The sequence below is a fragment of the Pongo pygmaeus genome, chromosome 15 (genome assembly GCF_028885625.2).
Source record: "Pongo pygmaeus isolate AG05252 chromosome 15, NHGRI_mPonPyg2-v2.0_pri, whole genome shotgun sequence".
NCBI lineage: Eukaryota > Metazoa > Chordata > Mammalia > Primates > Hominidae > Pongo > Pongo pygmaeus.
The window spans coordinates 62,953,480-62,971,241 of NC_072388.2; the positions used below are offsets into that span (position 1 = coordinate 62,953,480).

Consider the following 17,762-nt stretch of genomic DNA (forward strand, 5'->3'; position numbering starts at 1 on the left):
TCAACATGGAGAAACCCTGTCTCTACTAAAAATACAAAATTAGCCGGGCATGGTGGTGCATGCCTGTAATCCTAGCTACTCGGGAGGCTGTGGCAGGAGAATTGCTTGAACCTGGGAGGCAGAGGTTGCTGTGAGCCGATATCATGCCATTGCACTCCAGTCAGGGCAATGAGAGTGAAACTCCATCTCAAAAAAAAAAAACAAAAAAAAAACCACACACTTTAAAAACTATACAGTGCTATATGAGTGTCATTCATTCATCAGAAAATTCTTTGGAATCTACCATGTGCCAACTCCTGTGCTGATGGCACTGGCCAATCGGTGTTCCCTGTGATTGGCCCTCCTTATCACTGCCATCACAGGCTCTATCAGGCTGGCTTGCTGTGTCAGTCACTGCTGCCTCTCTCCAGACAGGGAGCAGGTGAGCAAAACAGCCCCACTGCTCACAAAGCAGGCTTCTGCTTTCCACCACACACTCACATTGCCTGGGCAAAGGTTACCTGTGATTTCCCAATTCCCCATTCTGATAGGAACTTCTCAGCTGTGCTCTTTCCTGCTAAGGACCTTACTTGACCAATTAAAGTTCAATCAAACTCATCAGTTGGCCCTTAACCTTGGTTTCTCCGTATTACACTGTAACGTGTACATAGGTCTCTTGCAAAGAAGGGAACTCCACTCATTATTAGTTCTTTCCCCAAGCAGAGTCATCTACCACCTCACCCTGTTTCATTTTATTTGTTAGCTTTCCAATTTGAGAAAGAAGCTAATTCTGAATCATTCACCCTTCTGTAATCACAGCTCATTTTCAGTACTTATTTAGCTTTTCAATAACAAATCAAGATGCAAACCCATCCCTTAGAAGAGACTTGAATTCTATTCTAATAGTTGGCTGTGTCAAAAGTAAACTGGTAAATAAGCAGCTAGCCCTGTAGCATGAATGTTGTTATTACTAAACTGAAAGATTAATGATTTCACACACACATATACCACACTTTTTTTTTTTTTTTTTTTAAGAGACGGGGTCTCAGCTGGGTGCAGTGGCTCACGCCTATAATCCCAGCACTTTGGGAGGCTGAGGCATGTGGATCACCTGAGGTCAGGAGTTCGAGACCAGCCTAGTCAACATGGGTGAAACCCCGTCTCTACTAAAAATACAAAAATTAGCCGGCCATGGTGGTAGGCACCTGTAATCTCAGCTACCTGGGAGGCTGAGGCAGGAAAATTGCTGGAACCCGGGTGGCAGAGGTTGCAGTGAGCCGAGATTGCGCCATTGCACTCCAGCCCTGGTGACAACAGCAAGACTCCGTCTCAAAAAAAAAGAGACAGGTTCTTGCTGTTACCCAGGGTGGAGTGCAGTGGCATGACCAAAACTCATTGTAACTTTGAACTCCTGGGCTCAAATGATCCCCCTGCCTCAGCCTTCCGAGTAGCTAGGACTACAGGTTTGCAGCACCATGACCAGCTACTTTAAAAATTTTTTTATAATTTTTTTTTCTTTTGTAGAGAAAGTGTCTTGTTATGTTGTACAGTCTGGTCTTGAACTCCCTTGAACTCCTGGCCTCAAGGAATCCTCCCACCTCTACTTCCCAAAGTACTGGGATTATAGGCATAAGCCACTAAGCCCGGCCTTTCCTCTCATTTTGATATCTAAATGAACCCTCAAGTATCTAAATATAACTAGTCATGACTTTTCAAAGCTGTCCAAAATATTAAAACTTAATTATTTTTTCTTATAAATGGCAAGATAGACAAAAATGCTCACCAAGAAAGTGACTCAGAAGACAGCATGCTAAGGCATCTTATTCTATTTAAATTAACATCAGCAGGCTGGACGTGTTGGCTCATGCCTGTAATCCCAGCACTTTGGGAGGCTGAGGCAGGTGGATCACCTGAGGTCACGAGTTCAAGAATAGCCTGGCTAACATGGCAAAGCCCCGTCGCTACTAAAAATACAAAAATTAGCCGGGCATGGTGGCAGGCGCCTGTTATCCCAGCTACTCGGGAGGCTGAGGTAGGAGAATCTCTTGAACATGGGAGACAGAGGTTGCAGTGAGTGGAGATCATGCCACTGCACTCCAGCCTGGGCAACAGAGCAAGACTCCATCTCGAAAATAAAAAAATAAATTAATTAACATCAGCAGGGTCTAAAACTGTCACTAATAGGGTTTTCCTTTGTCAAATAGGTTTCCACAAATATGGGTATTCTACCCAGCGTGAGTATGTATAACTTTAGATACCCAACAACTGAAGAACTGAAAACGTACACCACCCAACTTGAAGACCTGCGCCAAGAAGCAAGTAACCTTCAGACACAGGTAGAAGCTGCACACAATGTATTTTCCTCATTGTAATAACATAAACAAAGGAGATATCATTGTTGTGACTTGGTCATAATTGTCATCACTGAACAAGTCATAGAACACATAATGGAATGGGTCCTAGGATTGCAAATTGAATTGATCTTGCTTGCCAACTCTAATACATTTTGTAGTGGTTCCCTAGGGACTGTGTGCAAAGGATTCTGAGTCCAGGATCAGCAGGAAAGAGGATCATGATTGATGGAGTGCTGTCTGCAGTGGTGATCTGGGATTGGAAGGGTGAGGGAGGAGAGTAGGGAGGGAGTATAGGCATGGTTTTCAACCCTGAGCAGACTTAACACTGAGGTAATGCTAGGTTATGTGAGGTGTCCATCAGAGAAGACAGTAGGAGACACGGCCCAAGTTGGGGTGATGACTAGCTATGTCATGCTCCTAAACTACTTATAACTGTTCAAGAATTCAGGGTAGCTGTGGGTAAAGAAAAAGAGATGACCCCAGCAGCTTATGCTAAAACAGATCTGTGGCTCCCAGACTCACCAGGCGCAATGCACGACACTGGGGACGTGCTTGGAGTCATACACCTAAGCCTTGATTCTCACAATCGGCTCATAAATGACACTTTCCCCCTCCTCTGCAGCCTGCTCCTGTTAAGACACTATACCTCCTCTTTGTAATCAACCCCTTCAAGCTTCTTATTTGTGACTTCTTTTCCTTCTCCCAGCTATACTTGATTTCATTAACCGCTTTCTCCTACATTAGAATGTGGAGGGTGGGAAACAGTGGTAAAGGAGACAGTGTAATTTATCTGGGACCACACTTTCACCTGGATCACCCTGCTAAGGGATCCTTCATCTCATGATATACCTTTTAGTTCCATTCAGTACTCAAATAACTACCTAACGTTGAGCTTCTTAAACTCCTTTTTCTCCAAGTTTAACATCGTAAGTTTATTTATTTGTTCTGCTACCTAGTTCACAAAGTGTTTGAAGCAACTTATTACAAAAGAAGCATAACATAAATCGTAAACTATAATGGAAACTAGGCAAAATATAGGTCTAGGAAGGCAAAGGTATCTTAATTTTCTTTTTCTTTTTTCCTGTTGATTCAGGAAAATATGACAGAAGAAGCATATATCAATTTGGATAAAAAATTGTTTGAACTATTCCTGACCCTCAGTCAGTGCCTTAGCAGTGTGGAGGAAATGCTGGAGATGCCCAGGCTTTACAGGGAGGATGGTTCTGGCCAGCAGGTGCACTACGAGGTAGGGCACTTCTCATGAGCCCATGTGTTGGCCATTACAGCAGCCCCGTGAGTTAAGCCCGCGTGGAAGCCTCTTGAGGTCAGAGCTCATTCATTGTCTTCCTTCCTCTCCACTCCAGACACTGGCTCTTGAGTTGAAGAAACTTTATTTAGCGCTAAGTGACAAGAAGGGTGATCTTCTGAAAGCCATGACTTGGTCTGGCAAGAACACCAACTTGCTCCTTGAATGTTTTGACAACCTTCAAGTCTGCCTGGAGCACACTCAGGCTGCAGCTGTCTGTAGAAGCAAGTCCCTGAAAGCTGGCCTCGATTACAACCGCAGTTACCAGGTATGATTCCGAGCACACAGCCTATTTTGGCACTGTTTTAAGTTACAGCATGGACCCCTAATGCCTATTCCTATTCCTGGTGACATTTGTTTATAAGAATTGCTAAGGGAAATGATGAGACTCTTCTGTTTGTTGCTCATGGTTGGAGATCATTTGAAAGTGAAGCCCTGGCCGGGTGCAGTGGCTCACGCCTGTAATCCTAGCACTTTGGGAGAGGCCGAGGCAGGCGGATCACCTGAGGTCAGGAGATTGAGACCATCCTGGCCAACATGGTGAAACCCCATCTCTACTAAAAATACAAAAATTAGCCAGGCATGGTGGTGTGTGCCTGTAATCCCAGCTACTTAGGAGGCTGAGGCAGGAGAATTGCTTGAACCTGGGAGGCAGAAGTTGCAGTGAGCTGAGATCACACCACTGCACTCCAGCCTGGGTGGCAGAGCGAGACTCCATCTCAAAAAAAAAAAGAAAGTGAAGCCCTTTTAAAGTCTTGGCCGAGCATAGTAGCTCATGCCTGTAATCCCAGCACTTTGGGAGGCCTAGGTAGGTGGATTGCTTGAGCCCAGGAGTTCAAGACCAGGCTGGGCAACATAGATCCCGTCTCGAAAAAAGTAAAAAAAAAAAATAGAGTCTTGAGAAAGAATTTGTTAGGATGAGCTAACGTAATGTTTCATTTCTTGTATTACATTTAGCCATTTAACAATTAAAGTTGGGGGGGGCATTTGTATTTGTTTTTCTAGGCTAGAGGGAGCCATTAAGGTTTTTGAGCTAAGGAATGACAATCCATGTATGTTTCAGGTAGATTCCTCCAGCAGTTGTCTAAAGTAAATTGGAGAGGCAGAGACTCCAGGCGGGTAGAAGAGTTAGGAAGCTACTAAAATTATCTAATGAAAAAGAATGAAACCCAATACTATTTATGAATGAGGCCCATAAAAATCAAGCCTGAATCTGACCAAGCTGCTAGAATCCAAGTAAAACAGTTACAAGAAAAGAAGAACAGGTTAAACAGCACACTGGGAGTGCAGTCTGCTAAATCCAGCCTGTGGGAAACAGTACTGAACAAATGACCCATTTTTTTCACACACACACATTCAAGAAACAAAAAAGCAAAGTGGTCAGGATTTCTGCAGGTTAAGAGAGATCTAAGATGTATTTATCCATCATGACATGTGGACCTCATTTGGATCCTCATTGAAACAAATCAAAAAGAAAAATAGGCGATTAGGGATGTGTGAATTCTGTCTGGATAGTTAAATCATACTAAGGAATTATTATTGATGGCAGGGGAGGAGTATATTGGAGTATTTTTAAAGAGAAGGATCTTTATCTTTTAGAAATATATACTGAAACATACTGATGAAATGACTTGAGACCTGGGATTTGCTTCAAAATAGCCTGAAAGAAAGGAGATTAGGTACAGTTGAGAGCTGGAGGGAGGATGTAGAGGGAAGAAGGTCAGCGATGAATCAATAATTGTTGAAGTTTAATGATGATAAAATGGGGATTTCTCTATTTTTGTATTTGTTTGAAATTTCTAATGTCACAACAATTATAAAAACCAACTAAATATAAAAAAAGATAATGAAGGCCTAAATGAGATTGCTCAGTTTCCTACATTTATCTTACAGAATGAAATAAAGAGATTATATGATCAGCTCATTAAGAGTAAGACATCTTTACAACAGTCTTTGAATGAAATCAGTGGCCAGAGTGTTGCTGAACAGCTTCAGGTAATCAAGTCAAAATAATCCAGACTGACTTAACTTTGAACCACAGAGCTTTGCATGTAAGCTGTGCTTCTGAACTGCTTTCCTTTGTGAGCAGCAGCAAGGCTTAAGTAAATAAATAACAAATGAAAACTATTTATGTTGACCTTTTAAAAACATCTCAATTTTCTGAAGCACAATGTATTAAAACAACAGGAGACCATTTTTACTTATCAACTATGACAAAATGTGTATGTTCAGTGTTGGTAAGGGTATTGGAAAATGAGACCCTTATCCTCTTGCCAGGATAGCCCTGGGGATCCTTTGTCTATATATCAGAATTTTAAACATAAATACTCTCTCTTCCAGCAATAATTTGACTTCATTTATTTAGCAAATATTAATTGAGGATTCACTATGTTCAGGCGCTGTTTGAGGTGCTGAACTTGTACTCCTCCTAAGGATATAAGACAAGTGCATAAAGATAAATATTTTGGCCAGGTTGGTGGCTCATGCCTATAATCCCAGCACCTTGGGAGGCTGAGGCAGGTGGATCACTTGAAGCCAGGAATTCAAGACCAGCCTGGCCAACATGGCGAACCCCGTCTCTATTAAAAATACAAAAATTAGCCAGGTGCAGTGGCACACAGCTGTAGTCCCACCTACTCAGGAGGCTGAGGTGTGATAATTGCTTGAGCCTGGGAGGCGGAGGTTGCAGTGAACTGAGATTGTGCCACTGCACTCCAGCTTGGGTGACAGAGCCAGACCTTTGTCTCTAAATAAATAAATAAATAAGTCATAAATATTTAAGGATGGACCCGGCAGCTCTGCTTGAATTAAAAACTGTAAATAGCCCAAAAGTCCATTGAGAGCTGACTGATACAAAAGCAGGGTACACCCTTACAATAGCATGCTGTGTGTCTGTTTCAAAGGAGCTAGATATGTGTATACTGATGTGAAGAGATGCTGAAGAGCTGGTGAGTGAGGAATGCTAACCGCAGGACAGAATGCTGTGGTGCAGTTCATTGAGTTTAAGGATATGCGTGTATACCCCTACTGGTATGGAGCATGTTAGGAACTTGGGACCTCCAGGAAGATTGTTAAGGAGAGCAGGAGATGAGGGAGCGGGAACTGGGATTTTCATTTTTCCCTTCATCCCTTTCTGTACTGTTTAATTCTTTTTAGATAACTATGTGTACTTCTCTGACTTATTGAAGGGTTTTCTTTTCTTGTATTGTCTCTCACTTAGAAAGCAGATGCGTATACAGTGGAGCTGGAGAACGCTGAGAGCCGAGTGGCCAAACTAAGAGATGAAGGGGAGAGGCTTCATTTACCTTACGCTTTACTCCAGGAAGTTTACAAATTAGAGGTATGCCTAAGCAGAAAACATTGACTCAGCACTGTGATTGTGAGGAGCCAGATTCTTTTCTTCCACCAACAGAGTTTAGATTTGTCTTTCAGTTATTGCCCCAGTTGGATGAAAATGCATGTGTGCACCTGCTCTTCTCGTTTCAGGATGTACTTGACAGTATGTGGGGAATGCTAAGAGCCAGGTACACAGAACTCAGCAGCCCTTTCATCAGTGAGAGCCAGCAAGATGCTTTGTTGCAAGGCGTGGTGGAACTGGTGAAGATTGGGAAGGAAAAACTTGCTCATGGCCACTTAAAACAAACCAAAAGTAAAGTGGCATTACAGGCTCAAATAGAAAATCACCAGGTGAGACAGACACATGGGTCAGATGACCCCTTCATAGATTAAAACCTTAAGGTATTTCTGAATGTGAACAGAAAGGATCCATTTTTCTTCTTTGTTGAAATTTAAGCTATTCATTCTTCTAATAAACATCTATTAGAATGCTTAATGTGTACCAGGAACCCTGGTACATGCTAGGAATTTGGGTTATGAGTTAAAAACAGACACAGTTCCTTATATTCATGGAGCTTTCACCTGATTGAGAAGATAGATATTTATCAACAAGTCTTCAAACAAATTTCAAATTAAAATGAGGATACATTCTATGAGAGCATTTAATAGCAGAAGGTGTCTTAGGAAGATTAGAAAAGGCTTTCCTGGCCATGCGCAGTGGCTCACGCCTGTAATCCCAGCACTTTGGGAGGCCGAGGCGGGTGGATCACCTGAGGTCAGGAGTTCGAGACCAGCCTGGCCAACATGGTGAAACCCCGTCTGTACCAAAAATACAAATATTAGCTGGGTGTGGTGGCAGGCCCCTGTAATCCCAGCTACTTGGGAGGCTGAGGCAGGAGAATTGCTTGAACTCAGGAGGCGGAGGTTGCAGTAAGCCGAGAGTACGCCCCTGCACTCCAGCCTGGGCGACAGAGCAAGACTCTATCTCAAAAAAAAAAAAAAAGACGAAGAAGAAAAGGCTTTCCTGAGAACTAGAATCAAAAGGAAAGTGTATTATTATGTAGTATAAGACAATAGTAAATCCTTTGATTTTTAAAATTCATTTCATTAAACAAAAACCTCTTGATCACCAACTAAAGATAAAGAGTAATCTAGGTGCTGATAATTAAAAATGTGTAAGACGGTTCCTACCTGAGGTAAGCTTATGGTCTAGCATTTGGAAGGTAGAGCTTAGTCTAAGAAAAATTGAAAGGTAAATATTGTATGAAGGATGGAGGGGAAGAAGAGAAAATAATATTGATTATCTACAGTGTGCTAGGCCCCTTGCTAGATGCTTTTATAAACGTCTGTATGTATATGTCCTTTTCAAGGCTTAGGAGAAGGGATTCACGTAATATGGAGGGATCCCTCCAGACAACTGGAGGAGGCAGTAAATGGAGAAGAACCATGTGAAATAAAGCCTTCCTCTTGAAAGATTCTTGAAGTTCAAATACAACTACAGGAAACTTTATGTCCAGGATTCCTATAAATCAGCAAATTCCCTTTATTTAGTCATTTTCTTGAGTAGAAGTTAAAGCCAGGGTTAAGGAGCCCTGTCTTTCGAATATGTGGGCTGCTTGAGTTTGCACATCTGTCCATCCAACTTGTCTTGAAATTCATCAGCCACAGTGGCATCTGTTTTTTGTTTTTTTTGTTTGTTTGTTTTTGTTTTTGTTTTTTTAAGAGACAGGGTCTCACTCTGTATTCCAGGCTGGAGTGCAGTGGCGTAATCATAGCTCATTGTAGCCTCGAAATCCTGGTCTCAAACAATCCTCTCACCTCAGCCTCCTGAGTAGCTGGGACTATAGATGTGTGCCACCACACCTAGCTGGCATCTATTTTTTTGTAGCATTTAGACTCAAAACAACTGATTTAGAAAGATCTATCTGGAAATTGAAATTGACTGACAAAAATGTTTGCCATTTAAAATGGATTATTTAGTGGAAAATAACACCTAAGGGTAATGCTTTATAATTTGTTGAAGTTCTACTAGTGTTCAAAGACTAAGAGTTTTTTGTTTTGTTTTTTTTTTCTTTTTGAGAGAGAGTCACGCTCTGTCGCCTAGGCTGGAGTCCAGTGGCACGATCTTGGCTCACTGCAACCTCGGCCTCCCGGGTTCAAATGATTCTCATGCCTCAGTCTCTCAAATGACTGGGATTTACGGGCATTCACCACCGTGCCCAGCTAATTTTTGTATTATTGGTAGAGATGGGGTTTTGCCATCTTGGCCAGGTTGGTCAATTTGACTCTACATGGATGTCCTGTGATTTTGGATTTAAAACAAAAATAACTGGATATAAAGTTGAAGTAACTTGGTTTTTAAGATTTTTCACAATTTCAAAATAAATATTAAAACTTTCTCCATCTCATAGGTTTTCTTCCAGAAGCTTGTTGCTGACATGTTGTTGATCCAAGCATACTCTGCCAAAATACTTCCTTCTTTATTGCAAAAGAGAGAGACATTTTGGGCAGAACAAGTAACAGAAGTTAAAATACTAGAAGAAAAGTCACGCCAATGTGGTATGAAGCTGCAGAGTTTGTTGCAGGTATTTGGGTTATGTAAACGTTGTACTGAAGCTGGGAATTCCTGATTTTCCATCACCACCCCAGGTGTTGAGAAGAAGTATCTAGTTATCATTAAGCTATAGTTAAATGGAAGCCTGACTGAGGAATGTGGACCCCTGCTCAGGTTCTGAGGCCACTCCCTGAAGGAAAGGTTGACTGGGATTTCTCATACATAGATTTGGGATGGTACTGCGTCTCTCTGCCTTTTGGGTTCATGTATGAATAAGCAAAACGATAAGCACTTTGAGACCTTGAATGAGATCATTTGGGTGAAACATTTATTGGTTTAAAAACTGTACTTCTTCAAGAGAACAGGCCCAGATGTCCTAAAATGGATAATGACAATCTTGTCTAAATTCAAAGAAAAAAAATAAGCATGCATAAAGCTCCTTCTCAGTTTTGAGGCATTCCCCTCACGCCTTTCATAGCCAATGTTAGTATTTAAAGGAAATAAAAAAGGAAGGAGGCCGGGTGCAGTGGCTCACGCCTGTAATCCCAGCACTTTGGGAGGCAGAGGGGGGCGGATCACGAGGTCAGGAGATCGAGACCATCCTGGCTAACACAGTGAAACCCCGTCTCTACTAAAAATACAAAAAAAAATTAGTCGGGCCTGGTGGCGGGCGCCTGTAGTCCCAGCTACTCAGGAGACTGAGGCAGGAGAATGGCGTGAACCCGGGAGGCGGAGCTTGCAGTGAGCCTGGATTGTGCCACTGCACTCCAGCCTGGGCGACAGAGCGAGACTCTGTCTCAAAAAAAAAAAGGAAATGTTTAACTTGATAATGTAATATGGTGTGTTTTTTTGCTAACAAAATTTATTTTCTAGTTAGTGTGTCAAGTTGATATTTATAATATGTCACGGTATTTTTTAAAAAAGACTCCATGGACCCAGTGAGTGTTCTATAAAAGCCAAGTGAGCCACTGTGTCAATAGATATGGAAATGAGTGAGGTGGTTCTTTTCCTAACAGACAATGTTTCGAGTCAATAACTCAGCTCTGTGGTGTGTTGGGATCCTAGGGGTGGGCGTCCATGGAAACGGGGCAAGCTAAAAGATGACAAGACTAGGGCTAAGGTAGTTGTCCTCCCTGATGAAGTGTAAGCCTATACTCCTCAGAGACACCTTGAGCAGACCTATGCTTCAAGTGGTATGGGGGTTTGGTGGGCTTGGGCGTGGGCTTGGAGGGCAAGAGCAGCCTAATAAGAGCTTCTGTTGAGTAAGGGTCTAAAAGTTAGCTCTTTCCCTTTCCTAATAAGAGAAAGGCTCTCTTGTGGCTCTGAGGTCTCTACAGAGTTGCTAAAAGTATCATTTTAACTTCATTGTATTACTCCTTTAGTCATGTTACCCATTTGACAAGACAAGCATAAAACACTAAATGCCAACTGAGATTCTTTTTAAACCTTGTCCTCAAAGGCAATGGAATTCTTTTCCATTAGATGCTGAGCGCTTACCAGGGTGGGTTACGTCTCTCAGACACACTTGGAATCTGTGCTTTAATTTTGTATGGTCTTGGGGTTCATTTTTGTTTTGTGATTGTGTTGTTATCTGGAACCAATCTAGTAAAGGGCTCCCACTGATTTTATGTCCTTGATTCTCTAGAAATGGGAAGAATTTGATGAAAACTATGCATCTCTTGAAAAGGACCTGGAAATTCTTATATCTACATTGCCCTCTGTGAGTTTGGTGGAGGAAACAGAGGAAAGATTAGTGGAAAGGATTTCATTTTACCAGGTATTTTTCTTCCATTTAAGTTATCAAAGGCATGTCCATAGCACTTTGTGTTTTACATTTGTTTTGACTAAGTGGCTTGATTTTGAAGGTTTGAATTGAAACAAAACATTCATCATACAACTCACTGTTGAATGTATTCAGGGAGACTGCAGATTTGAATGTGAACTCCTTAGCATAACCACATGTCTGGCTTGGGGGAGAGGACCTTGCTTGAGTCGTGGCTCCATCACTTATCACTTCTGTGAACTTGCTGTCCCTAAGCCTCAGTTTCTTTATCTGTGGAACATAGATAATCGAGCCAATTCTGCCTGTCTCTGGAAGTGAATGCCAGTGAACTACTAGTATGGAAATGAGCTGAAGAATGAAAAGAACTTTGTCAGCCTTTGGCCTCTAAACATATATTTAGTTTTATTCCTACAGTGAAGTCCTGACTAGATGTAGCCCATGAGACAGACAATAATTGTACCTGCCACCAGCATTATAAAAACATCTCAGGCTGGGCGCGATGCCTCACACCTGTAATCCTAGCACTTTGGGAGGCCGAGGCAGGTGAATTGCCTGGGCTCAGGAGTTTGAGACCAGCCTGGGCAAAATGGTGAAACCCTGTCTCGACTAAAATACAAAAAAAAAAAAAAAATTAGCTGGGCATGGCGGCGTGTGCCTGTAATCCCAGTTACTTGGGAGGCTGAGGCAGGAGAATTGCTTAAACCTGGGAGGTGGAGGTTGCAGTGAGCCAAGATCATGCCATTGCACTCCAGCCTGGGCGACAGAGCGAGACTCCGTCTCAAAACAAAAAAACAAAAACCCTCAAACTTTTAAACTTTTTGTGTGTAACTTTTTGCATTATTATCATCTGTCTCTGTGTCTCTAATTTTGTTGCGAAAGAAAAGATAAAACCTCAAAATAGTTTTCAAGTGGCATTGAGAACATGACCAACAAGATAAAAACAAGTTTTAAGTCTTCTCACTAGGAACTTAAAATTCCTAGTTTTAACTTTAGGATATATGCTGTCAGAATCTGAGTTGTGCGGCTAGAGGCAGTTATGAAATATCAACTTTAAAACCTCAAAAGCACACTTATTGCCTGAATGAACTAGTTGGAAAATGAAAGCAGGAAATAATTCCAGGGCTCTCTTTTCCATGGAGGTATTTTAGCCTCTATAAGGAACATTTTCCAGCGGCTGGGACACTGTATTTATACTCCCTAGATGCCTGGAAAGCTACAGTTGGTCTCATTGCCGCCTTATTAATTATATTGAGCCTCACTCTAAGGTAAATCTGGGTCCTCTGGGGTGGGTGGGAGTGGAGGTGATGGGAGTACTGTTTAGCTCTTTGTTAGTCTAGGGGTACAGAAGGTATCATCTAAACAGCTGAAAGAATGCAGTTGAGAACAGTATTTTAAGGCTTATTATTTTAAGCAACAGTCTAATATTAGCCAACCTAATATGAGTGCGATTGTTTCCTCCAAAAGTGACCATATCTGTTAAAATGTGTGATTCTATTACATTTGAAATATTAAAAAGAAAAAAATTGTTCTAAGACTTTTAAATAAATTTGCCAGACTAAAGAAGACGTATCTTGTAAAGCCCATCTCACATATGGACTTCACAGGCCATTCTCAGTTCAGAGTCAAGGAAAGGTTTGTGTGAGTCTGACAGATGTCGTCACCTTGATCAGCCGTCGTCTGTGGGGCATGGAACCTAGGAGTCAGTTGTGTGGCCTTTGAAGTCAACAAACCTGTGTTCAAATGCTGGCTCAGCCTAGTTACTCATGCACAGACTGTATCCCATGCATACACTCGGAGAATTAGGCTGGGCGTGGTGGCTCACGCCTGTAATCCTAGCACGTTAGGAGGCTGAGGTGGGTGGATAACCTGAGGTCAGGAGTTTGAGACCAGCCTGGCCAATGTGGTAAAACCCCATCTCTACTAAAAATACAAAAATTAGCTGGGTGTGGTGGCACGTGCCTATAATCCCAGCTACTTGGGAGGCTTAGGCAGGAGAATCGCTGGAACCCGGGAGGCAGAGGCTGCAGTGAGCTGAAATAGCACCACTGTACTCCAGCCTTGGTGACAGAGCGAGACTTCATTTCAAAAAAAAAAATTGGGAGGTGAATTAAGACTTTTCAGAGATGTTTTAAAGGTGAAGAATCTAGCACTTCACTTAGAAAATGAGACTGATTATTTTTTTCCTGTAATACAGATGCTCAGACACGGGGAGGGGATTACAAATGGGAGTGGTGGAAAGGGCCATGAAAATGGAATTTTTTGGTCATGATTTAAAAGGCTTAACTTAATTTGAAAATAGCAAACCTTCTGTTTTGATAATAATTTATTTTTTAAGATTAAACAGGTGTCAGGATAAATGGCATTAGCTGAATCCAGCTGTGTTAGATAATTACCTTTAGACAGACTTCTCTTCAAAGAATTTCATTTTTCTTTCCGTGAAGTTGTATTAATGATATGCTGTTTTAATTTATTTTTCTAAAGTTTTCTTCCTTTCTCTCTACTGAATCTTTATGTTCAGTAGAAGACCCTGGAAATGAATTTTTCTGCCTAGTATTCACATCTCATGGATAATAGAGAAATACTATTTTATTTATCCTCTTCATATCTAAGTCACCATCTGAAGTGCTTTCAGGGGCAGAATAGAAATAAGGAAAACCTGCTGGCTCTGCAATCAGAGGGGTGGTGGGGACTGAGCCGAGGGAAAAGGAGGAGGGAGTAGGCTCTCCTAGAGCCAGCAGCTGCTGCTCAGTTACAGCCACCCTTTGCCACATGAGATGCAGACCAACAATTGCTAGGTCTTCCAGTTTTCCCACAGACACTGGCAATCCTGGTTATTATGTAAGATTTCCTAATTTTTCAAACTGATCTTAAGGTCACACAAAACCTATCTGTGAGCTCAGCATGGCCTAAAGACTGCCAGCTTGTTTTTTGTTTGTATGCAATAAGTCTATAAAGTTGATTTGGGTTGGTTGATTGGTTTGTTTGTTTTGTTTTGTTTTGTTTTGACGCAATCTCGCTCTGTCGCTCAGGCTGGAGTGCAGTGGCACAATCTCAGCTCACTGCAGCCTCCACCTCCTGGGTTCCAGCAATTCTCCTGCCTCAGCCTCCTGGCTAGCTGGGATTACAGGTGTGCGCCACCAAGTCCCGCCTCAGCCTCCCAAGTAGCTGGGATTACAGGCATGTGCCACCACACCTAGCTAATTTTTTGTATTTTTAGTAGAAAGGAGGTTTCACCATGTTGGTCAGCCTGGTCTCGAACTGCAGACCTCAGGTGATCCGCCTGCCTCAGCCTCCCAAAGTGCCGCAATTACAGGCGTGAGCCACTGCACCCAGCCAGTAAGTCTACAGAGTTGAATCTGTGCTCTAGAAATGCAAGATTGGACACCTATCATGAAAGGTAACCAATAAACCATTAATCATGCATCCAGTCAGACTATAGTCTTGAACAATGGGAAAGTGTTAGTGTTTTATCAGTAGACACAAATGTCAGTTTTAAATGCAGTATTTGTGAATAGCTTGGCAGACTTTATTTTCTAAATAATTCATTCTATGACTTTGCTTTTTATTAGCAAATAAAAAGAAACATTGGTGGAAAACACGCCCGGCTTTACCAAACCCTGAACGAAGGCAAACAGTTGGTGGCGTCTGTGAGCTGTCCTGAATTAGAGGGCCAGATCGCAAAACTGGAAGAGCAGTGGTTGTCCCTGAACAAGAAAATTGACCATGAGCTCCACAGGCTGCAAGCACTTCTCAAGCATCTGCTCAGGTCTGCCTTTTTGGGGGTGGATTGGCTTCACATTGTGCTGTGAAGAAAGACCTCGGGGATTCTGTAGTCAACTAAATTTTACCTGCAACCCACCTTATGCTGTTTTTTCTTGGGCAGTCTAAAGCAGTTGGGTCCCTCTTCTGGGCTAAACGCGATGTAGAATCTCTGATGGTTTGCTAGGCACAGCATAACATGTAATCAGTTTGCTGTGATCGTTTTTTCTTTTCTTTTTTGTTTTTAAGGAGGCAAGGTCTTTCCCTGTCACCCATGCTGGAGTGCATGGAGTGCAGTAGCACAATCATAGCTCACTGCAACCTTGAACTCCTGGACTCAAGCGATCCTCCTGCCTCAGCCTCCCAAGTTGGTGTGACTACAGGCATAGGCCACCATGCATGGCTAATTTTATAAAATTTTTTGTAGAGATGGGGTCTCACGTTGTTGCCCAGGGTGGTCTCAAGCTCCTGGCCTCAAGCAGTCCTCCTGCCTCAGCTTCCCAAAGTGCTGGGATTACAGGTGTAAGCCATTGCACCCAGCTAGTTTACACATTTCTATAGAAGCTAGGAATTATGTTATGAAATAATATATAGGTTACCTTTATGCCATGATATTGCTCTTTCCTACCCTCTTCCAAAAGTTTTAAAATTAAAAAAATTAAATGATTTTAGCTAACAGAATAGTTTGAAATAGGCTTTTGAGTTCTTTGGAGAATTTGTTGTGCTTAGTTGGTATAATCTTAAACCATGTGAGGAAGGAGGAGAACACAGAGCATTTAAACCTCATTCTCATCCCTGCGTCTTAACCTAAGGCAGTTTAAAAGTTACAAGAAGGGCAGAATATTGTTTGAATATTTTCACTACCTCGGGCAAATACATTGGGTGTTCAGCCAACAGCAGTTTGTTGTTATACAGCTTATACAAATGCTGGTTGTGTGTGTGTGTGTGTGTATATGTGTGTGTGTGTATGTGTGTGTATATATATATATATATATATATATATATATATGTATGTATGTAATTTTATTTATTTATTTTTTGAGACAGGGTCTCACTCTGTCACCCAGGCTGGAGTGCAGTGGTGTGATCGTGGCTCACTGCAGCCTTGACCTCCTGGGCTCAAGTGATCCTCCCACCTCAGCCTCCCAAGTACCTGGAACCATAGCACATGCCACCACGCCCGGCTAATTCTTGCATTTTTTGTAGAAATGGGGTTTTTCCATGTTGCCCAGGCTGGTCTCAAATTCCTGGGCTCAAGCCATCCTCCCACCTTGGTACCCCAAAGTGCTGGGATTACAGGAGTGAGCCACTGTACCTGGCCTATATTTTTCATAATAAATAAATTTATAGAAGACATTTGATGGATAAAAATCTCTGCCCCTTCATTGGGTATACTTTTGTGTAGCTGTAATAAGAAATAAAAAAGAATGCTTTAGACTTCCTCATTATTCTTTTTTTTTTTTTTTGAGACAGAGTCTTGCTCTGTCGCCCAGGCTGGAGTACAGTGGCACAATCTCGGCTCACTGCAACCTCCACCTCCCGGGTTCAAGCGATTCTCCTGCCTCAGCCTCCTGAGTAGCGGGGACTACAGGCGCCTGCCACCATGCCTGGGTATTTTCTGTATTTTTTAGTAGAGACAGGGTTTCACCATGTTTGTCAGGCTGGTCTCGAACCCCTGACCTCAGGCAATCCACCTTTCTCGGCCTCCCAAAGTGCTGGGATTACAGGCGTGAGCCACCGCATCTGGCCTAAAATCCTCACTGTTCTTGCTGAGCTATAATGAAGAGAGTCCTAGAAAATGCCAGGAACATCAGATTTGGGGCATGGTATAAAACATGATATAATCCTTATTAACGTCATGATATTCTGAATGTTAGGATTGATCAACATAGGACAACATACAGTAAAATAAGAAAATTTGCTGGTGATGCATATCATTATCAGAATATGTTTCTAATCTGCCTTCTCTGTCACTTTGCTCCTGTTAGTTATAACAGAGATTCGGATCAGTTAACCAAGTGGTTGGAATCTTCCCAGCATACTCTGAATTACTGGAAAGAACAGTCCCTCAATGTGTCTCAGGACTTGGATACAATCAGAAGCAACATCGACCATTTTTTTGTAAGTTGTAATAGCATATGTTCAGTTAATTACTGCTCAGAAATACATATCAAGGAAAAAGCATCAGGGTTGATGTGATAGTCTTCGTATTTATTTGTGGATAAGGGGTAAGACTTGGGTGAATGGCAGCTGTGTTCTTCAGACCTAGAACTGTTTATACTGTTCATTCATTTATAATAAAATATATTTTTAATTGACCCCATAAAATATGTCTAAATTTAAAACTTGCGCCAGGTGCAGTGGCTCACGCCTGTAATCCCAGCACTTTGGGAGGCTGAGGCGGTGGATCAGCTGAGATCGGGATTTCGATACCAGCCTCACAAACATGGAGAAACCCTGTCTCTACTAAAAATACAAAATTAGCCGGGCATGGTGGTGCATGCTTGTAATCCCAGCTCCTCGGGAGGCTGAGGCAGGAGAATCACTTGAACCCGGGGGGTGGAGGTTGCAATGAGCCGAGATGGCGCCATTGCACTCCAGCCTGGGCAACAAGAGTGAAACTCAGTCTCAAAAAACTTGTACTGACATAGGTCATGTTTTACAAACACAAAAAAATAGAAGACCCAAAAA

General features: G+C 42.2%; 1 protein-coding gene across 10 annotated transcripts in view; it reads left to right on the plus strand.

Annotated features, from left to right (window-relative positions):
• The window catches only part of SYNE2 (spectrin repeat containing nuclear envelope protein 2), a 433,601-nt gene that overhangs the window by 331,774 nt on the left and 84,065 nt on the right, over positions 1-17,762 (plus strand). For all 10 annotated transcript variants that reach the window (XM_054449822.2, XM_054449816.2, XM_054449824.2 and 7 more), the window contains 10 exons: positions 2,184-2,315; positions 3,427-3,579; positions 3,698-3,907; positions 5,533-5,634; positions 6,860-6,979; positions 7,126-7,326; positions 9,387-9,560; positions 11,175-11,306; positions 14,882-15,078; positions 17,060-17,192. In XM_054449822.2, coding sequence (XP_054305797.1) covers positions 2,184-2,315; positions 3,427-3,579; positions 3,698-3,907; positions 5,533-5,634; positions 6,860-6,979; positions 7,126-7,326; positions 9,387-9,560; positions 11,175-11,306; positions 14,882-15,078; positions 17,060-17,192 — 1,554 coding nt within the window. The remainder of the gene's footprint in view (positions 1-2,183; positions 2,316-3,426; positions 3,580-3,697; positions 3,908-5,532; positions 5,635-6,859; positions 6,980-7,125; positions 7,327-9,386; positions 9,561-11,174; positions 11,307-14,881; positions 15,079-17,059; positions 17,193-17,762) is intronic.